We start from the raw sequence: 22,799 nt of genomic DNA, 5'->3' as shown, positions 1-22,799 counted from the left end.
TAAAGTGGGACTTTGCCTTTGGTCCGAAATTCAAACTTTGACATTCTATTTGGAAGTGGTGGATTTTTACTAATCAAGCCACCTCACAAGTCAACATATAATATTCTAATTCAAATGCACTCATTGGTTACCTTAGCCCTTAGATTAGAATATTCTAGGTGTTTGAATCGTATAACTAATTGGGTATTCATTGCGAATTTCCCCGGAGAAGAGCCAAATACGTGGTAGTTCTAGTTAGTAGCCCCCGGAGTTTTTTAAAATTTAACATATATTTATATTTTTTTGTTATTTCTCTCACTTAAAATGTGAAATACCATTATTTAGTCTTTTCCAAAAATTAAAAATAAAAATTTAAGATAAAATAATGGGTACAAATGTCATTCTAAATCATTATCTAACGGTTATCATTAAATTCCTAGTTTTAAGGAATAAAATGTTAAATTCTAATTAAAAACTAATTCACTATCCATGAATTTCTCAATATATATTCTCTCATATTTTCAGTCCTATTTATTTTCTCATGAATCTCCTCTTTTATTCCATTTTTTTTCCCTTTTTTCTTCACACTTCTCACAAATATTGGAGTAGTTAGTAGACATTGGAATTTTCCTAAATCTTCTCCATAGTTATTATATATTCAATCTCAATCTCTCTTTCTCAAATTATTCATTTCTCTCTCACACACACATTCACGATTTTTCTAATATTCTTTTTTATAATTTTTTTCTTTCGGTTGTGGTGGGTGAGTCTCCCAGCGGGAATTTTTTGCATCCACAAGGATTCGATACCGGAACCTTGCTTAAGCGAACCAAGCTGCTTACCACTTGGACCAACCCCGTTGGTTTTAGTTGGATGTTTAAATTGCTGGTATTAATATTATTATATTTAATCATAATCATTGATTTTTTAAAAATTAATTTATAATAAATTGAGTGTTTATCCCATATTTAGTTAATAGACTTCAAATCTATCTTTTTTCCTATAATTTCTCCCTCAATTTCTTTCACCTTTTTCTTTCATGATTTTTTAAAGTTTTTCTCCCACAATTTTAGCCCTTACTTTATTTTAATATATATATTTTTTATTTACTTATAATTGTGGGACCCATGATGGGTCCGGCATTGGCCCATGTAGTTTCGGCCCCCCAACATTCAATTCTGGCTCCGCCCTGAATGAAGTGCCTTGGTCTTGATTTAACAATAATGATATTTGGAAGAGATGGAATAGAAGACAACTCAGTTTCAAAGAAATGAATGCAATAGCATATAATGTATCAGATTCCCTATTTGGCTCCTCTCCTTAGAAATGGTCCCCCAGTGAGTACCCAATGAGTTAAAGGATTTAGTCATGTGTAATATTCTAATCTAAGGATACTGATTAGATTTACCTCAATTGTTGAATTAGCATATTAGACATGACCAAATCCCATAACTCATTGTCCACTCATTGGAAGAACCTCGTCAAGTAGAGGATCCAAACTCTCAGGTTCCTTGGTGTGTTGTACAACAAGAAATTAAAGCCTTTTGTTTGTTGACGTGGTCCGCTCTTTTTATTTTTGCAAATTCTTATAGATAATCAAGCTAGTAAATTCCCTTGAGGCTTCAAGTTCAAATGAGTTTATGTTTTCAAAAAGAAAAAAAATGTGATAGTAGTACAGATTTGGACTTCCTACACCCCGGTGCACGGTGCAGCCAACTTTCTCCTCTCACAACCCACTAGACATAGATCCCATTTGACACAAGACCTATGTCAAGTGGGTTAGAAGAGGGGAAAGTTGGGTGCACTATTCACTCGGGTGCAGAGGATCTAGACGAGTAGACTACCTTCCTAAATCAACGGCAAAGGAGTAGATTGGATGAGGTTCGAAACTAGCCTATTAGGCTATTACCATTTGTAAAGATATAGAGATGGATGCCACATGAGACGAGAACAGTTTGACACTAGAGAAACCAGTTTGTTGTTAAGCATGTTTTATGCTGGAGGTGCTTTTTAATTTTGGGTAGTCCCCTAGTGATATATATATATATATATATGAGTTCCAATCAAACTAACATTGTTAGTCGCTGTTAAACATATTCAAATTTCAAAACTTGGAGGAACCAAGATACCCCTTAGGTAATTTAATACACTGGTGTTATGACTAAAATGCCCTTTAACTATTCACAATAAATATTTTTTGAAACTATATATTAATTAATGTTTAATGAACAAGATCTTATTTTTTTAAGGCCTGTTTGGTTACATGAGTCTAGAGATTTCAAATTTATAGAGTCATAATTTATAAAATTAACTGTTTGGTTAACTGAATATGAATATGTTAACTGAATAAACTGTTAGTGATTTTTGTGAATTCACAAATGTTTAGTATTTTTATAGTAGGGATGAAATCTCTAAAATTCAGAGATTTCATCCCATACCATAAATCTATAGATTCATGTTTTTAGTGTAAAAAGATGAATCTTTAGATTTCATGAATCTAGAGATTTTCACAACCAAACGACTATAAATCTCGTATTCATGAATCCAGAGATTTCAAATCTCCATATTAATGTAACCAAACGGGGCCTTAGTGTTTCCAATTCTCTTCTTTTTTTAACTATCCACGAATCAATTTCTTGTATTCCCAATTTCTAAGACAGATTCTACACCATGGTTTCTTTTAGTGGACTTGAAATTGAACAAAGTTCAAATAGTAATGCTAAAGTATTATATATACATTATTGACATAAAATATGGTTACAAGTACATATTGATTGTATAATAATCTTCCTAAAGTTTTTTTTTGGGTTTCTCTTGCTCATTTTAGATATTTGGACAAGTGTCAAATGACATCGCTCAACTACTAATCCATTGACATTATTTTGTTGGATGTTTTAGAGGCAATACAAGTAATTGCTAGAAAAATTTACACCGTAAAAGACTGTTCAAAGAATGTACTTGAGGTGCGCATAAACTAACATGGATGAAGTTCGGATCTAAAAAACAGAAAAAACCTTAATTGTAAACTTAATTAATTGTATATAATTTTTCCAACATGGTTAAAAGTTGATGCAAATAAGAAACACACCTTGAAGGTTCTGTTCGAGCCATTTGGATTGCTTAGTCCTGATGTGGCTTGCCCACCACCAGGTATAGGCATTGCTTGCTGCTCTCTGCAACATCTTTTCTTGTTTGTGTTTCTGTGCTTATCTCTCTGTAAGATGATTTCTACATTCCCAAAAGGTAAACAAAGAACAAGAAGAAGAAGAAAGAGAGAAAGGAGAGAGTCGAGAAGGGAAGATTCTACTGCAAAACCATGGGAGAAAAACATTTCCTGAAAACTTAACGCAGGGACTGGATGGGCTAAGAAATCGATCGGATTACATGGGGAACCAACCCTTCCATCAGCATAAATAGAGTTATGTCCCTCCACGTGGCATGTTCTGCTTATGCCAGGTGGCTGGCTGTCATAGGAAAAAAAACCTGACGGCAGTAACTTGGTTGAGATAAAAAAAAAAAAAACTCTTATTTTTTTGAGCTGTAATTGTAAATTTAGAAACATAAAAGATGATTGTTTACACTCCATTGATACTTGAATTTGCCAAATAGGTTACATAAAGTTGGATTGAACCATGAAATGGCTGGTTTGGTTTGGAAACTAATTGACTTGTGGCTTACCCAACTATTTGAATTTAATCCTCTAAACAACTGAGGCTTGAACCACTAATGGCTGGACCAAGTGGTCCAACCATCATTATTTGGTAGCTAGACCCATTATTCAATTCACCTAAATTAGTCACTCACCCATAAGAGAGTAGGGCTGCAATAGGGTCGGGTTGGGCCGAAGTTTTGCAATCCTAAGCCTAATCCTATGTATTCTAATCTAAGCTTATTCTCGCCCTGACTCTAATTTAGGGTTAAGGATTATTGTCCCTGGCCCTAAGCCCTACAGGGCCAAGCCAAGCCCTGATTGGTCCTGATTGGCTTTGATTGACCCTAATTGATCATGTCCTTAGCCTTAATTGACCATATTCCTTACCCTAGCCCTGATTAGCCCTATACTTGACCCTGTCCCTGGCCCTAATTGTCTCTAGCCCTAGCTCTAACCCTGATTGGCCTTGTTGATGGCCCTGTCTCTAGCCTTGATTGGCCTTATATTTAGCCCTATTCTTGGCCCTGATTGATCCTATACTTGGCACCTTGATTAACCCATCCCTATCCATGTTTCTAATTCATTGAGATCAAGCATTAGGGACAAAATTAGGATTATGATTAAGGCCAGAATCATGATCAGGGTTAGGACAAAAACTTAAGGACGGGTCGTGACAAGCCTAGCAGGTCAAAAAGTAATCCTAGGCCCGCCCCTTGGCCCTAGTTAGAAACAGAATATTTTGGCCCTAACTATCCTCAGGGTCAAAATTTTGAACTCAAACCTTATTCAGACTCAGGGCAGGACTTAGGGCGGATTAGGATCGTCCAACTTGCACCCCTACAAGAGAGATCACATGAGACCGCGTGAAAAGATTGAAAAAGCAAAAGGAAACTGAGACAAGCAGATGAAGAAGCAAAAGAAGATGGAAACAAGAACCATTAAAGCATTCAATACATGTGGACCGATAAGGACATTCCTATATTAAAAGTTAAAACTAGAAGAAGAAGAAGAAGAGATTGTCATGTAAGAACCCAGCAACTAGCCCAACATCAACTCCCCAGAAACCCTCCCTCTGGGTCCCACTTTTGCCGGTTTGTCTTGTTCCTCTTTCTTCCCTCCCTCCCTCCCTCCGCCAATCCAAATTCCAAATTCTAAAGCCAAACCCAATCTTATCTCTCTCTCTCTCTCTCTCTCTCTCTCTCTCTCTCTCTCTCTCTCTCTCTCTCTCTCTCTCTCATGCAAAATGGATAAGGATGGGAAGGAGTGGAGGAAAGGAAATATTCAATGGTGAATGCTACAAAATTGTTAGGTGGCTGACTTTTCCCATCAACAACTCAATGCCACGTTTGAAATTTTCTTACATGGGCTTGGGCCCATATGTGGGCAATCATTCCTACCAAAACCCAACCCATTTGCTATTTCCTTTTTCTATAATTAAAGAAATTTAGTAAAAAACAAGAAAAATCTTCATACATGTAAATGCATATGAGGCATTTAGTTAGAATCCTAAGATATCATACTCCACTTTAGGTGAATTTTATCTAGATTTTTAACTGGTATTTTAGTATATGAAGATGACCTGCTTTCGACCCTAACGGTCAAAATTAAAGGGTAATTCTTAATTTTTTCGTGAAGAAGGGGACAATCTATTAGAACAAGAAGATCTGCTGGTTAACCGAATCCAATGAGTAATTTCGTACAAATGATTTGGTTGATTCTGATGAATTTTAAATTGAAAGGGGTATCGTTGTTGACTTCCCCGACCCTCTTTTGACTAGTCTCCATTCTAAATATAGACGAACAAATATTCCCTAATCACCATTTAAATTCTCATATAGGGCATAAATATCATTTACATTGTAAAGATAAATTTACATTAAATATAAAAAGGAAATTGGGATTCGAGTTTAGGGAATTTTGTGATCTATAAAGTGTTAAATAATCTTTTACAGCTCTCTTCACACATTATTGAGAAGGCATCTTTTACTAAAAAGTAATAGCTAGGAAGGTACCTTCTTCCTCTTTTGAACAAGGTCAAAAATATCTTCTATTTTTTATTTATTTCTATTTTAAGAAAGTTAAAAAAATATATTTATTTTAAAAGATTAATTAAAAAAAATGTAAGAGAATTTCTATATACTAAACATTTTATCATCTAAATCATTCATCATCATGAATCACGAGATCGGCATCGACAATTACTATAACATAAATTGATTGATCAAAGTAGACCCGAAATCGACGGCAAAGATCATGTATCATATTATTATTATTATTATTATTTTATTTATTTATTTATTTATTTTTGGATGTGTGTAATAATGTATTGTATGGTTATAAACTATTTATGATGAGTAGTATTTTATTTAAAATATATATATATATATATATATATATATATATATATATATATTAGGAGAGAGGTGCCTGCCTTGTGTTTTGGTCCTTTTGGATATGGATGAATTCAAAAGACAACGTTAGAGCTTATCCTCATGGTTTCTTTTCATAGTAAAATGGGTGTGGGGGACAAGATTGTAAGAAAAGTGGATAATGCCGAATCTAGAATTTAGGGAAAACACCAACCTTATCCTCATAAATACCATTACCACATATTATTATTTATGAGTACCCACTTCAATACTTTTCATTTCTTGTATTGTATATGAGAGATAATTGAGAACAGGTTGAAGAGATCAGAAGAAGAAGAAGAAGAAGATCAGATTCAAATACAAATTCCTTCTGTTAGTTCTTCATAAACGCATGTTGGGTTGTTGGGTAGAGCTAGTGGAGAAGAAGAAGCAGCAGCTTAGATCAGGAGCCTCATCTACTTCAGTAAATCATAATGGATTCTTTCTACAACCAACAAAACAACCATGGGATCATGGTTGATGGTCAAGAAGGAGATGATGTTGACTCCATTTCTCCTACTTCTTCAGATGTTTCAAGTAACTCGAACTCTTCATCTCTCTCAGATTTCATGGATGATGCAACAACCACAGAATCCTCCTCAGCTTCATCTTCCTCATCAGATCAACTCTCTAGAAATGGTCCTTTATATGAGATGTCTTCTATCATGCAAGAACTCCCTTTCAAGTAAGTGTTTTTCTCTTCTCTTCCTCTGATCTCTCTCTCTCTCTCTAAATCTGTTAACTGCAAGTTCTGATCATCTTCTTGATGGGCTTTGCAGGAGAGGGTTATCAAAGTATTTTGAGGGGAAATCACAGTCATTCACATCTTTATCAAATGTGAAGAGCTTAGAGGATCTCGCCAAGCCAGAGAACCCATACAACAAGAAGCTCAAATCCTGCAAGAGCTATGCAGGATTATCAGAAACCCAGAAACCTTGGCTTCCCAAAACCTGCAACTCCAAGATCATAGCAAAGAAGAGTTCAAGGGGCTCTTGTTATGCTGCAAATATGAGGAGAAGCAACAGCTTCTTGGGCAATGGCCGACCTCCAGTTCGTCCACAGAGTACTAATAGTTTAATTGCTTGAATGCATATTAACTAGAACTTATATCATCATCTACAGTTTTAATTTATGGATCTGAACCCTTGTACAAAAGAACTTTTTCCTCTTTTTTTTTTTTTCTCTCTTTTGATTTGCTATGTTTTCTCCTCTTCAGGAGAGATGTGTTGAGTGAGAGTTTCATACATGGAGGCATTTTATTTCAGTTCTGTTAATACTATAATATGGAGGATTAGATGATGATACTATGAAGGAAAGGCATTTTAACTTTGCTTTTTCATTTGATCTGGATCCCAACTCCAACTTGCTTAGCTTGATGTGCAAAATAATCTGAGAAAGAGGAAGCTTTTTTGAGATCTGAAAAAGATAACCCTAGTAAGAGAAGGAAAACTTCTATTTTAAGAATACTGAAAGAAAGAGCAAACCCTAGAGAGGGTTGCATTTAGAAATGAAAAGTTAATTAATTAATATTAATAATAATAAATTATTTGAGTGGATAAGCATGGTGATATGGGCTTCTGATAATTTTGATTTGTTTTTTGACAAAATAAAATAAGGTGGCCCATTTCTGGGGTTGCTTTCATTTGGTTTCTGACTAATCCAAAGACGCGTTCACCACAACAACCTAATCCAAAAGGCGGCCCATTTAGGGGTTGAGGTGTCTTCTGATTTTTAATTATTTGTGTAATCAAACGATTTCATTTTCCGATTTTAGAATTGAAAAATCTTTGGGGGCAAGATTCACAAATTTCTGTAAACTTGATTTTCCTTGTAATAAAAAAAAAATGATTCTATCACTAGACTCCAGACTAGAGAGGAAAGAGGGTATTTTGAGAACTTTAAAACTGTTCTTGATACCATTTCTTTAATCAAATATTGCTTTAGAACTTTTGCTTTGTATAGTTTATGCATATTGGACAAAAATGAGATAATCGATGCTATCTTTAATGAGTGGAACCCATCTTTCCCAAGTTGTGGTTGTTTTTTAGGATTTTTTTTTTCATAATAGATTTTCAAAAAAATTCGAAGACAAGATTTGAGAACCCATTTAAAGATTGATCGACACCAACATGAACACTGATGATTTGAAATTAACCAGGTTCTTTCTAACACAATCTTATCTGTTCAAAAATTAAGTTTAAATGGACCCAAGGAACTTATCAAAGATGGCAACATTTATTTGATTTGAGTTTTGGGGTTCCAGTAAGAAATCAAGCTACAGAGCCTTAAGACTCTAGCTTTGCTATTTGAATCACCTAAGAATCAGATTCGGTTCCCTGTACAAATCAACCACACCCTTCTTCATTGAAATAACTAGTCAGACTATTAAGGTGAGTGATTAAATTGCCCTTCAGTCACTTTAGTGACCCAACCTCTAGGTGGGTCTATCTTACCCATCGTCTTCCCATATCATCGGCGACCACCTCCACCCTTCTCCTGCCGGAAATCTGTCATTCTCTCTCAAGCAGAAGTGCTCTGAAAATGAGGCCACCGAGAATTTTTTTTCAATCAATTTGCAAAGCCACCGAATGCATCATTTCATTTGAATCCTAACCGTAATCAACAAATCATTCTAATCCATGCAACAAAAAAGAATTCCACACTCCAACCCTTTAACCCCTCTGAAATTCTCATTCCACATCGTTCTGTTGATTTTTGTTTTCTTTCAAACATATATGTTTGGTTGAATTCTTGATGAGTCCACTGCAATGTGCATAGTAAAATTAGAGATGGCTTGTCAATGCTAAGGAGAAAGAATCACAGCAGTCACCTTGTGTGACCTGCAATTTACCAAGTTGATGAAGGTGGGTGCCGTGCAATTTAGCCCACTTAAGTGGATAGTCAAGAATTAGAGGCCCACTTAAGTGGATAGTCAAAAATTAGAAGCCCACTTAAGTGGCCACCCTGCAAAAAAATTTTTTTTTTTTGGGGCAACCTGTTTTAATTACAACTTAGTTCAGCTTGAATTCAGTGAAAATTCAGTGATCGGCCATAAACAGCTGCGAAATTATAAAAGATAAAACAGCTCAAATATGCATTCAACTACCCAGAACACAGAATTTCATTAAGATCAACAGAACAAAACCAAACTAATTATGCAGATGGGACAATTAAACCTCTCAACACAATGATCTTAATGACATTCTTGTGAAACTCTTCTAGGAGAAGAGGGAAAGGGAGTAAGAATGAGCCACATTCAACATTTACATTTACACTCTGTTGATTCTCATAATTTAAAACCAGACAAGTCCACAAGAAGAATTTGGAAACCATTACCTGTAGTTTAGGCTCGAGTATTGCAGTCGCCTCTGCAGATTGCCTGCTGGGTTTTAAGCACTCCATAGACCATAACCAGGGGGCTAGTCTACAATTTTCTGCATACATTATCATGCTGCAAGTGCTATAATAAGGTGTTCGACCTACTAGTAGCACCTGTTGGCAAGTCAACTATTCCTGTTGAAGATAAAAGCTGCAGAGTCCTCATAATTGTTAATGGGAATCAGATAAAATTTACAAAAGATTCCAACAACAGATGAGTCGATGAAAGAGATCTGTTCATTGAGCAAAGCTCATTGGGGAGGTGAAAAAACTTTTGTCCTTCAGCCATGGAGTCAAAAGAGGCCATGCGGTCATGCTCAAGTTTGATAGGGTCTTCTTAGCTAGGTTATCAGCCACTGAGTTGGCCTTCCTAGCAATGTGAGAAAAACTTGCAATATAGAAAGTGAATAATCACATAAGAGTTCAGCCATTAACCAGATACTGCCAATATCAAAGCAGCAGATCTTGGAAGGTGCAATACACAACAAAGCAAGTATGTACAACATGAAAACAAACAGGAAAACACAAAGGTATTGCTTAGTGATCTTCCAACTAAATAGAGAATTTTTCCCATTGTAGTAGCAAAAGAGGCAGGAACTACATATACAACACATTTTACATGTGAGACTAAATTCTGTAAAAAGGTTCTACCAATACAATGTATGAGACACTTCAAAATTTCAGAGTAAACTGCATAGAAAGTAATAAGCGTTCTTTATTTTATACCGCATTCCACTTACTCCCGAGAGTACACATGATTGAACAGTCCAAGCACAACAATGAATCAAGATCTTCTGAGACTCAGGACATTATAAATTCTCAATTTCCTTTGTCCATGGGAAATCCATCACTGTTAAGTGAAGACACATCATTCAGAATCAAATGCAGTGAAGCCATGAGAATGAGTTAAAAGTTGGTTCTTGAGCAATTCTAATGAACACTCCCTTTTGACTATACTATGCACAATAAAATAGAAATTGAAAAGGGAGCAGTTCAAAGCTATAGCAGGCATTCCAAGTTCACAACCCATTTATTTGATTGATGACAGTTGATAACTGAGCTATATGAAGCCACACATCTTGACCTCAAACAAGAAATATCAGTGGAACTTATCCTGGAAGGTATTGTTCCCCTACATTCTGAACAGCTGAGGTAGCTTGTCTTTCTAGCACCATGGTCTTTAAGTGCCCAGGGGCTGCTAACAACTTAACTTCTGTTGGCCTAAAGCTTTCCTCAAACCATTTGGCTTGAACTTGAAACCCAGCATCTCTCAGGGCATTCCTGGCTGATGTGTACAGCCTCCAATCGAGCTCGATGCCCTCAGACTTCATGTCTAGTAAAAGCTTAATGAGTTCATCAATTTTGCTGATCTTCGAGAAAATCCCAACCATGATCCCCACCAAGGCCCGGTCTATTTTGCCACCCTTGATCCTGAACTCTTGGTAGAACTTTATACAAGAATCAAAATCCCTGGCCTTATTATATGCACTTATAATGCTAGTGTAGGTAATCTTATCAGGGTTCACTTTCCTTCGCTTCATCTCATTCCATAGCTTCTCTACCTGCCTCAAATCCTTCACTTTGCCATGCATATCAATGAGAGAATTATAAACCCAAACATTTGGCTCACACCCCTTCTCTTTCATCTTAGCAAGAAGCCTCATTGCATCCCTAGTTCTCCCAACTTTCCCATACATAGAAACCATATTAGAATATGCAACAACACATCTATCAAATCCCTTTTGTTCCATCTCAGAAAATACCTTCTCAGCTTCAGTATGGAGTTCTAGCCTGCAATATATGTTTATAAGAGAAGCATAAGTTACTTGACCTGGTTCACAACCTAGTGAGATCAACTCTTTATAAATCCTCAATGCAACCTTAAGTCCTCGTTTCTTCGCATAACCGTTGACAATCGTGCAGAGAATGCAGTCAGAAATGCTGATTCTGATTTCTTTCATTGCCTTCACAATTTCAAGTGTTTTCTCCACTGGTCCTTCTTCAACATACATCAGAACTAGTTTCAGACACACATCCGGATCTTTCACCATTCTCCTTTCTCTTGCTTCTTGGAAGAGTTCTTCAGCTAGTCTAACCTCCCTAATTCTTGCAAAACCATAAATCAGAGAGGAATAAATTGAGGAATCTTCTTCAATACCCTTTTTCTTCATTTCTCTGAAGAACTCAAGAGCTTCAAAAGCCTTTCCAGATTTTCCCAGAGTGTCACATAAGATTCCATATATCCGAGTAGAAAAGGGCATGAAATTTAAGGCATCCTGCTTTACAAATTCATTAAACAGGGAAACAACTTTCTCAGTGTGACCAAGTTTTCTATAAGCATCCATGACATGACAATAACAACTCGAGTCAGGTGCAATTCCAGCAGATTGCATCTGATTAAATACAATAACTGTGCTTCTATACATATGGAGCTTGTTATAGCTTCTCATCGCTGAATTAAATGCCGAAAGAGCAACATCTTCTTTTGATTCAAATATATGAAGCAAGGCTTTGGCAACCTTGAATTTTCTGTTCCTAATGCAACTATCTAACAAAGTAGAACATGTAGTTCTATCAGGAATCACCGAAAATGCCTTGAAATCTCTTGAAAGCAGGGAAATCAAGCTCCAGTTCTTTGATTTAAGCAAGTACCTGATAAGAAGCTTTAACATCAATGGCTCTGGTCTAAATTCAGGGTGATCTTTTGCTTTCTGGTAGTATTTGAATGCGAGTGGCGCTGTCCGAGGATCTTTACATAACCCAAGTAAGAAATCATTCAAGTTCTGAATATCCAGGGTCACAGATTGTTGGAGATCTGGAAGTTTGAGGTCATACACATTGGTCTTTAGATTATCTGAAGAATCTTCTAAAACTGGACTCTCATAGCCAGAAGAGTTTAATGAGGAAAGTCGACGAATTGAGTTGGGAGCAGAGAGAAACTGGAGGGATTTTGAGATTGAAATCAAAGTATCAGGGTGGGTTTTCCTCTGACAACTAAGTGAAGTTAAAGACCAATCTGAAGAACTGAAAATGGCCATTGTAGAGTAGAGAAGGTTCAATAAAGACACGTTATTGGAGGAAAAGTGAGGAGGTATATAAATACCTTATCCCCAAGAGATTGTATTTTCGCCCGAGATCACATGAACCACTAAAATAGAGACATGTGGAAGAACCAAAGACACAAAATGAATATCTCAATTACACATGTGCCCTTTTCGCATCCTCTCACTCTAACGAAGACAACTGCTTACTTGATCTTGGACTAGTCAAAAATCATGTAAAACATTACTCAAGAGTATGTTCAAGAGAACCGTTCTGATGGAGAAATCAAGAACAATGAAGTTCAGTTACTCAAATCAAATATCAAGTCTTCTTTACTTCCATATTCGTAGATTTTAATCCCTAAACCTTAATACCCATTTGCAGTTCTTCCCTCTTGTTCACTTTTTTCTTTTTTCTGGTGACGATGATCTGTGGTTGGGTTCATTTTACAAACAGGTAATATGCTCTTCAAGTCCTAGTAGGTGGATTCATCCGATTATAAAAACAAGCAAAGAAGATGACTTCCCCCTGCAACATCACCACTTATCAGAGTTCAGAGGTGGATGACTTGGTTCCAACAATTCCAGATGGGTTCAGCGATTTGCCCTGGAATCTGATGGACAACATCCTTTTCCGACTGCCCATCCAAAAAAACTCCACTTTACTAAATCCACCTTCATCCACCCATTGCCAAACTACCTTGCCAGACATCAATGATTCTAGAATAGAATGATGCTCCATTGAAGTCATCTTGAATTTGTTCTATGTAGAGTGAACAATTGTTCCTTACAGAATAATGCTCATCAAAATTGAAAAAGACAAGTATATATGTGTAATCTATCATACAAAGAGGGAACAAAAAGAAGAGAAGAGTAGAAGGCAGAGGAACAGAAGGAAGAGATTCTTTGGTCAATCCCAACATTTCGATATGAGAAAAGAATAAAAGGCAGGAAAAGTTGAAAGGGGTGTGGATCAACTGAGGAAAGTCATCAATCAATCCTACCCCTTGAAATGGGATCACCGAATTGTGACCGAGAATCGATTCAACTCTCGAAATGGACTGATAATAACCGGTTCTTCATCCGATTCGCATGGGGAATTGATTCTAAAGGAAGAGATATCGGATGTATACTTCACCCACTACAAGATTGTTTCTACAAATATTTCTGAGGGGAAAATAAAAAAGATTGTTTTTACAAATATTTATGGCTCCTGTTTCTCATTAACATAAATTAACGAAAACATAAACTCATAAATAGATCAAGATTCTTTTAAGATTTATCGGTGTAAACTATTGATTTTAGTTTATACAGATAATGAATGTTTGTAGAATTATTACTTAAAAGAAGGAATAAAATGATAACATTATTAAAAATTGGAATGAAATATTATTTTTTTTCTTTTAAAATTATATGTTTTTCCTCTCACTCCGACCTCCAACTTACTCACATCTCCACTTGAATAATATTTTAGAAATATCAAAACTAACACCAACCATTAAAAGTGAATTAAAACAAAATCAAAGCTGATACGTATTTACAAGGTAAACAAAAACCAATCCATAACCAAACTGATGACACATAATATATTATTCACCCAAGTATACCAAACTTATTTCTTGTTATATAATATATTATATTTAATAATAATTAAGTAATTATTATTTATTACTTATAATCTATTACTTTCTACAAAGGAGATATTTTCTGTCATCTTTTGTGCTCTTTGTTATGTTGTCGTTTTTGCTTGGGAGCAGCACCTATGTGGCAATGCTCTCAGCAGCTAACGCTCAAGATTGAAGTTGAGTGGTAGATTAAATAATAACCATAAATTTAAGGCACATGCAGAAAATTGAATTTTAAGTGGGAGCAATGCCCCTTTTTTTGCTTCCACTCGAACCGCGATCGGTTCGTTTAGAATCATGTGAACCAAGCTGGTTTGAAATCCTCTTTTCATACCCTCTTCTTTGGATATCCTCCGCCGCTGGAAGGGTTCGTGTTCCTCGATCCAGATACAACTACATACATAAGGGTGTCAATCGGTACGGTTTCGGTGCGGTACCAACTTTGAATATCGAAAACCAGAACCGTACCGTACCGAACAGTTTCGATATTTATAAAAACGGTTTCGGTATTAAATCGGTATGGGAAAACGGTTTAAACACGGTATGTAGTGCGGTACAATTTTGGTACGAATGAACTTATGCCACTTTTGTTATTAGTTCATTAAAATCCTAATGAAATTGTGATCAACCAATCGATATAATTTGAAATTAACATAGATAAAGCAAATAAATCTAATTAATAGTGAGAAAACAAGTAAATCTAAAAAGAGAAGTGGATGATGAAACAAAAAATTGAAATAGAGAATTAGCGATAGGGAAAAGGTTAAGTGTTTTAATTGTAAAATTACAATTTATATCTCTTAATTTTGTACGGTATCAATTCGGTACGGTTTCAATACGTACCAACAGTATGAGTACCTAAAACCAAAACCATACCGAAGATATTCGGTTTCGGTACGTACCGTACCGAATTTTGAACGGTACGGTACGGTGCGGTTTTAGACAGTTCGGTATGGTTAAACGGTTTCGGACGCAAATTGACACCCTTATACATACATATCTTGCTTAGGAGAAGTATTTTCTTCACCAAAAGCGTCATTTTTAGAAAACATCGATCTAATTGCTCGGTTTTAGATTGAAAAACCGCTCCATCTCCTTCCATTAATTACTGAAGTGAAATCGAATCCTCAACAATCCAAAATCTAGAGCAAGAACTCCCAAATGAGTTGGTTGTCCAAAAAAATTACTCAAAACCCTAATCCACATGTGAGTTAGGATCCCCCGAAATATGTCAGAACATTCAATTTCTCAGCAATCAAACAAGAAGACTTCATATCGTAATTCGAATTTTAGCATGTGCCTTAAATCTATGGTTATTATTAAATCTACCACTCAACTTTCAATCTTGAGCGTTAGCTGCTAGGAGCAGTGCCATGTTGGTACTGCTCCCAAGCAAAATCCTATGTTGTCTTATACAACACCTTATCCATGTTTATTCTAACAAAAATGACCGAAAATATCTCCTTCGTAGAAACTACTGTCATGTTTTACTCTCCCACCTTAGGCAACTAACCAAACAATTTTAGTGAATTATCAATTTTTCTTTCAAAAATCAGGAAAAAACCAAAACTAAAACTGGTGGAGCTCTTATTTATCAAGTGCTACACTTCTCTCCCTTTGCACGATTGGTAATTAACCCTTCATTAATTGAAGGAAAATTTCCAGATTAGCTTACATCATAAAGTCTAAAGATATTGAATCTGTTATGGGTATTCTGTTATTGAATTTCTTAAGTGTGATCACCATAGATTGGCACTAAAGAGTAAAGAAGCTTTGTATTCGAACATGCAATGAGTCCTGTTAAATCCAGACTCCTTAAAGCCTTCATTAGACAAAGTTTTCAAGTTAAAACAGTCTCTCTCTTTCCGCTCCTTTAGTTTCAATTCTAATAAGAAAAAATGGGTGACAAAGACAAAACTTTGGGCCAGCAGAGCAAGAATTCAATTAAGAAGAAGAAGAGCTCTTTCTCAATCTGCATCATTTTCATGCAAGCAGACCGTATAGATGTGTTGTTGATGTTTCTGGGATTTCTGGGCGCAGTTGGAGATGGATTAATCAACCCAATCAAGTTTTTCATTACTAGCAAGATCATGAACAATCTTGGCACTGACCCCACCAAAGATTCTACTGCCTTTGTTCATCGTATCAATGAGGTAATCTGAACTGAAAGAAGTTTTAAGCTCCCTTTTTAGTTTCTTGCATCTACATTAACAATAACTCGCAGTTGTTCTTTGTTACCTGGAACTGATCAGAACGTAGTTGTGATGCTCTACTTGGCTTGTTGGTCGTTCTTCTTCTCTTTCTTAGGTAAGAGTATCTGTGCTTTCTTGATGAACCTCTGCTTCAGTTTCTTTACATGAACTTGCTTTCAGCTCTAACAGAATAAGATAATTGGGTTTGCAGAAGCTTATTGCTGGAAAAGAACAGGAGAAAGACAAGTGTCAAGGATGAGAGCCACGTATCTCAGTGCACTGATGAGGCAAGAAGTTGGTTACTTTGATCTGCAAGTGTCTGGCTCGGCTGAAGTGATTACAAGTGTCTCCAACGATTGCTTCGTAATCCAAGACACCATCAGTGAAAAGGTTTCAACAATTCACAAGAAATTTGAACACAGCAGATTGTATGATTCTTTGTTGTAATTGTTTGATTTATTACATAACAGGTGCCAAACTTCCTGATGAATGTAACAATGTTCATAGGCAGTTACGTGGTGGCTTTCCTGCTAATTTGGAGACTGGCCCTCGTGGCTTTTCCGTTCATCATATTTTTAGTTCTCCCAGGAATCATCTATGGAAGGACATTAATGGGTTTAGCAAGAAAGTCAAGAGAAGAATACAACAAGGCTGCCATTATAGCTGAGCAGGTGATTTCGTCTATCAGGACGGTTTACTCGTTTGTTGCAGAAAGCAAGGGCATGGAAGAATTCTCTGCAGCACTTCAAGGATCTTTTAAATTAGGCCTGAAACAGGGCGTTGCCAAGGGTTTAGCAATTGGTAGCAATGGTGTTATCTTCGCTACCTGGGCTTTCATTTCTTGGTATGGCAGCAGATTAGTCATGTATCATGGAGCTAAAGGAGGAAATGTTTATAGTGTTGGAACCTCCATTGGTTTTGGTGGAGGGTAAAATTTATCTCTTTGCTCTGTTTTGTTTGTTGGTGTTGCTTCATTTTTCATTCTTGCTCTGTTTTGATCAATTCAATCTTGATTTCTTGAACAGGGCACTGGGGGCTGCTCTGTCAAACTTGAAGTATCTGTCTGAAGCGGCTTCAGCAGGAGAACATATAATGGAAGTCATAACAAGAGTACCCAAAATTGACGACATAGAAGGAGAAATTCTGGAAAACATTTCAGGGGAAATTGAATTCAAGAACATCGAGTTCGCTTATCCGTCCAGAATCGATAACACGATCCTCTCAAACTTCAGCTTCAAAGTTCCGGCGACAGAAACAACAGCATTAGTCGGAGGAAGCGGGTCAGGTAAATCAACTGTTATTGCTTTATTGGAAAGGTTTTATGATCCACTCAATGGAGAGATTCTACTTGATGGAGTGGCCATTCAGAAGCTTCAGCTTAAATGGTTGAGATCCCAGATGGGTTTAGTGAGTCAAGAACCAATTCTCTTTGCGACATCCATAAAAGAGAACATACTTTTTGGTAAAGAAGATGCAACAGTGGAGGAGATTGTTGCAGCTGCAAAAGCTGCTAATGCTCATAATTTCATATCGCAATTGCCTCAAGGATATGAAACCCAGGTTGGTTGATGAGTTTGTATTCATAATCTAAGTAAACACAAGGATCTTATAATTGTAAAAAAACTAAATTCATCTTCTGAACACTAGGTAGGTAAGAGAGGTGTTCAAATGTCTGGAGGACAGAAACAGAGGATAGCTATAGCAAGAGCAATAATCAAAGCACCTCGAATTCTTCTCTTAGACGAAGCAACAAGTGCATTGGATTCAGAATCAGAAAGAATTGTCCAAGAAGCACTGGAGAAGGTGGCAGTGGGAAGAACGACGATCATAATCGCGCACCGGCTCTCCACAATCCGCAACGCGGACATGATTGCTGTGATGAAAAATGGAAAGGTGATGGAGACTGGATCACATAATGAATTAATCCAGGACCAGAATGGATTTTATTATTCATTTTTTCAAGCACAAGAGGCAAAGAAGGATCTAGAAGCCTCCACAGTTCCCTCCACCAGACAATCCAATCTTAACCTTGTGCTCCACAGTGACAACAACAATCAAAGAAGCCCAATCATGATCAATAGCACTGCTCGTACATCATCATCAGAGGAAAAAAAGCTTCCCAGTTCCATCATTTTGGAGTCTGTTGCTCCTGAATCGTCCTGAGTGGAAGCAAGCCAGCCTGGGATGTGTTGGTGCAATGCTTTCAGGGGTGGTTCAGCCAGCATATGCGTTCATGATGGGAGGTATGATATGGGTGTACTTCTTGACAGACCACAATGAGATAAAGTTGCAGACAAGCAAATACTCTCTGTTGTTGGCATCACTAGCAGTGTTTACAATGGCGATCAACATTATCCAACATTACAACTTTGCTGCCATGGGTGAGTATTTGACGAAGAGGGTCAGAGAGAGAATGTTATCCAACATACTCACTTTTGAGGTGGGTTGGTTTGATCAAGATGAAAACTCCACTGGAGCTATCTGTTCTAAGCTCGCTACGGATGCCAATACGGTATACTGTCCCTCTTTCTCTTTGTCTTCAGTATATTATCTTCTTTTTAATGCTTTTGCTGATATAGAATAGATGATGACTATTATTAGGTGAGATCACTAGTGGGAGATAGGGTAGCTCTTCTGGTGCAAGCCTTCTCGGCTGTAGCTATTGCTTGCACCATGAGTTTGTTTATTGCATGGAGGCTTGCGATTGTGATGATCGCGGTGCAACCCTTGATCATTGTTTGCTTCTACACCCACCGTGTCCTACTCAAGAGCATGTCCAAGAAGACCACCAAATCACAAGAAGAAAGCAGCAAGCTCGCCGCAGAAGCCATCTCCAATCTCCGCACCATCACAGCCTTCTCCTCTCAGGCAAGGATCCTTAGCATATTGCATAAGACCCAAGAAGGCCCAAGAAGAGAGAGCATTCGCCAATCTTGGCTTGCTGGCATTTGCCTGGCTTCCTCCCAAGCAATCATGGCTTGCATTTGGTCCCTAGATTTTTGGTATGGTGGAAGGCTCGTCTCCAATGGCTACATAACTTCCAAGGCCCTCATCCAGGTTTACTTGATCTTGCTTAGCACTGGCCGTCTCATTGCTGATGCCGGAGCCATGACCACTGATCTAGCCAAAGGTGCTGATGCTATCACCTCAGTCTTCTCAATAATAAACCGGCCTACCCGAATCGAGCCGGACAACCCAAATGGTTACAAGCTGTCCGGTCCCCATGGGTTGGTAGGGTTCATTGAGATTAAGGACGTTTACTTTGCTTACCCAACTAGAATGAATGACATTGTCCTTGAGGGTTTATCTCTCAACATTGAACCCAAGAAGTCAATAGCTCTAGTGGGTCAGAGTGGATCAGGAAAATCAACCATCATTGCCCTAATAGAGAGATTCTATGACCCACTGAAAGGAACAGTGAGAATTGATGGAAGAGACATAAAATCATACCATCTGAGGTCCCTGAGGAAGCACATTGGGCTGGTGAGTCAAGAGCCAACACTGTTCACTGGGACAATTAGAGAGAACATAAAGTATGGCAGAACTGAATCTTATTCAGAGGAGGTAGATGAAATAGAAATCATAAAAGCAGCAAAGGCAGCGAATGCTCATGATTTCATAGCATCATTGAAGGATGGCTATGAGACACAATGTGGAGATAGAGGATTGCAATTGTCAGGAGGGCAAAAACAGAGGATAGCAATAGCAAGGGCGATTTTAAAGAATCCAACGGTGCTATTGTTGGACGAGGCAACGAGTGCATTGGATAGCCAATCGGAGATGGTCGTGCAAGAAGCATTGGAGAGTCTAATGGTTGGGAAGACAGTTGTGGTAGTGGCTCATCGCCTTAGCACTGTTAAGAATTGTCATTTCATCACAGTGTTGGATAAGGGAAAGGTGGTGGAAGAAGGCACTCATTCTGACCTTTTGGCTAAGGGACCCACTGGAGCTTATTATTCTCTTGTCAGTCTCCAACACATGTAACCCATGCTATTACTTAGAAATATAGGTTCGTGTAAGCTAGGTAAGATACATGATTAATCAAAAGACATCAAATCTATTAATACACAAATAGTTATAATTTCGAGCAAATAATTACTCATCAAGTGGACGTGCCGGAGTGGTTATCGGGCATGACTAGAAATCATGTGGGCTCTGCCCGCGCAGGTTCGAATCCTGCCGTTCACGAGTTTTTTACGTTTCTGCCCTTTCTTTGTTGATTGGCATTTTTTTAATGTGGAACGTGTCTACTCAATTCTCTGTTATTATCTTATTTTTCTATTGCGATCGTAGCGCCGGTCGGCATGTTAGACCGGTTCACTACCCAAGCAATTAACAATGAAAAGAAGAAAACACGTTTCAGTCTTCCCTTTCCTTTGTAGTGTGTAGTCAATGAGGTGAAAAGCCTCCAAAAGTGATGTGCAATTTCCAATATGAAAACCTTAAAATTTGGTTTTCAGAAATATTTGGTCAAAAGATGTATCACATGGACGGTAAGGATCATATAGTCAATTCAACCTCAACCCTTTTCACATGTCTAAGTTGGGGGTCGACCCTTCAATTTTTTTAATCTTGTTATGGTTCGGCGGAATAAATTTGTTGAACTGTTTAGCAAGATTTATGATCGTTGGATTGCATCTCGATTGAAATTTCAACAGTGGAAGATCAAAATCTTGATCCAATGATTGATTTCTTCTCACTAAATAGTTTAGCATATTTATAACGTTGAATTGAAACAATTTCCTAATTTCTTATTGGTCAAGTAGACTTAATAGACAAGAAAATATTTGTATTTCTTGGAAATAATTTTTTATGAAAATTTCTTGGAAATACTCAAAAGTATTCATGTATATCATTTATGTTAGGAACTTTTTGCATTTATTTCTTTTTCTTTGAGCAGTTGATTTTATATATTGAATATGAAGGTATTATATAATATAAGGTGGGATTTCGCTCTGGGTCTAGAGGGGATTCTAATTCTAATTCCCTATTGAGAGCTATTGTTTTTTTTTTTTTTTATTTATTTTAAATTTTAGCATTAAATTCAAACTTTGTGTGGAATCATATTTTTTGTTGATGAATTCAATGAAAATGTTTATGAGATTACGAGAGTAGAATACATCCGCATATATTAATTAGTGTAGAGCTCATCAATGATGTCATTTTTAGATGGGGGATCGGGTTTGAGAAAACACACCTAAAGTATTACTCAACTCAACTTTTGTCTTGTATGAAAAAAATAAAAATAAAATTAGGAATTTTTAAATTAAAATAGTCTATCATGGCATTAATTTATGTGCTCTTGAAGGGTCTCATTGTAATTTTCTCTATCGTATACTATAATGTTATTATGTCATTCATATATTTTGGAGAGAACTTTGGTTACATATTAGAATTTTACTGAAAATAGAAAAGATGAAGAAAAACATAGACCTTTTCTATTTCTAATTCCTGCCATTTAACACTCATTGATATAGTTTCTATTTTCAAAACAAGTTTTATCAAACAATTAAAATATTTCAAAAGTATTTAAAACTGTTTTTGGTGTTTCTTGATAAGTCATCAAAATGGATTTTAAGTCTTCATATGGTTGCAGTCTTGCAGATGAAGCAAACTATATTTGTAAACTACAATGAATCTTTGGATCACCTTCCCTCGATTTTATATTTTTTTTTATCTTTCTTATTTAATAAAATGAAAATAAACAAATGTTCATATACCAAATCAAATCTCAGTTATGATGGAGAAAAGGGGATGTGGAATATCAACTCCTCCATTTGTTTTTTCTTGGGTAGATTAATGTGAACTCCCAAAACGACTGCCCAAAACGGCTAGAGAGTCCTTTTTTTTTTTGGCCAAAAGCTAGAGAGTCCAAAGGCTTAAAATTTCCTTGCATTTATGGAATCCAAACTTTTCTCTACTTCATGGACGATTCTACCCTTCAGAGTCTTCCACGAAACTGAGAAATTGCTGTTACCAGAAGAAGAAACCAGCTTATGCTTTGTTGGCATCTGAGGTCGCTTCTTCCGCGAACCTCTTTAGTTCTCTCCATTATTTAGCTCCCTATGTTCCTCTCATTTCCATCCATTCCCAGCTTACTTTGATTTCTGAGACTCTCTTCTCTCATATCTTCTTCTATTTCATTCTTAAAAAACCCAGTAGATTCAGCCATGGCAGGACAAAAAGCAGTCGATTTTGAAGACTACTTGCCCATTATGGCTCAAAAATTGGGCGGCGAGGGATTGATTGCAGAGCTCTGTAATGGGTTCCGATTACTGATGGATCCTGAGAAGGGAGTCATTACATTTGAGAGCTTGAAGAGGAACTCTGCCCTATTAGGCTTGCAGGGATTGAGTGATGAGGAACTGTTATCTATGTTGAAAGAGGGTGATTTGGATGGCGATGGAACTCTCAATGAGATGGATTTTTGTGTTCTTATGATTAGATTAAGCCCTGAATTGATGGAGGAATCAGAAAGGCTGTTGGAGGCAGCTTTATTGCAGGAATTCAAGAATCATCAATAG

General features: G+C 36.9%; 3 protein-coding genes, 1 non-coding gene and 1 pseudogene across 4 annotated transcripts; 4 read left to right on the top strand and 1 right to left on the bottom strand.

Moving 5' to 3' along the window:
• The first annotated feature begins 6,242 nt into the window (after positions 1-6,242).
• LOC149012886 (uncharacterized) lies at positions 6,243-7,338 on the top strand. The gene is made up of 2 exons (XM_089158948.1): positions 6,243-6,724; positions 6,819-7,338. The coding sequence occupies exons 1-2, from the start codon at positions 6,474-6,476 to the stop codon at positions 7,123-7,125; spliced, it is 558 nt and encodes a 185-aa protein (XP_089015074.1). The 5' UTR covers positions 6,243-6,473; the 3' UTR covers positions 7,126-7,338.
• A 3,086-nt stretch (positions 7,339-10,424) lies between these two features.
• Positions 10,425-12,469, bottom strand: LOC149012885 (Pentatricopeptide repeat (PPR-like) superfamily protein). Its single transcript, XM_089160036.1, has one exon. It carries the CDS (start codon positions 12,453-12,455, stop codon positions 10,527-10,529), a length of 1,929 nt encoding a protein of 642 aa, XP_089016162.1. The 5' UTR covers positions 12,456-12,469; the 3' UTR covers positions 10,425-10,526.
• A 3,468-nt stretch (positions 12,470-15,937) lies between these two features.
• Positions 15,938-20,355, top strand: LOC149012884 (ABC transporter B family member 15-like). The gene is given in 8 exon segments (XM_089158508.1): positions 15,938-16,236; positions 16,336-16,390; positions 16,487-16,665; positions 16,746-17,203; positions 17,301-17,835; positions 17,923-18,393; positions 18,395-18,787; positions 18,877-20,355. Coding segments are annotated over 8 exon segments (3,729 nt in total). The 5' UTR covers positions 15,938-15,981; the 3' UTR covers positions 20,260-20,355.
• A 26-nt stretch (positions 20,356-20,381) lies between these two features.
• Positions 20,382-20,463, top strand: TRNAS-AGA (transfer RNA serine (anticodon AGA)). Its single transcript has one exon. It is a non-coding gene; the product is annotated as a tRNA-Ser (tRNA).
• Positions 20,464-22,445: 1,982 nt separating this feature from the next.
• LOC149012882 (calcium-binding protein KIC pseudogene) lies at positions 22,446-22,799 on the top strand (annotated as a pseudogene).

This window comes from Hakea prostrata, chromosome 6 (assembly GCF_041222555.1).
Source record: "Hakea prostrata isolate BN-2017 chromosome 6, UWA_Hpros_2, whole genome shotgun sequence".
Lineage (NCBI taxonomy): Eukaryota > Viridiplantae > Streptophyta > Magnoliopsida > Proteales > Proteaceae > Hakea > Hakea prostrata.
The sequence above is the reverse complement of the archived record's forward strand: the minus strand, read 5'-3'. Positions and strand labels throughout refer to the sequence as shown.

Coding starts and splice junctions, on each gene's coding strand:
- LOC149012886 (XM_089158948.1), top strand. CDS start 6,474: ATGGATTCTTTCTACAACCAACAAAACAACCATGGGATCATGGTTGAT. Junction 6,725..6,818: donor ATGCAAGAACTCCCTTTCAA/GTAAGTGTTTTT, acceptor TGGGCTTTGCAG/GAGAGGGTTATCAAAGTATT.
- LOC149012885 (XM_089160036.1), bottom strand. CDS start 12,455: ATGGCCATTTTCAGTTCTTCAGATTGGTCTTTAACTTCACTTAGTTGT.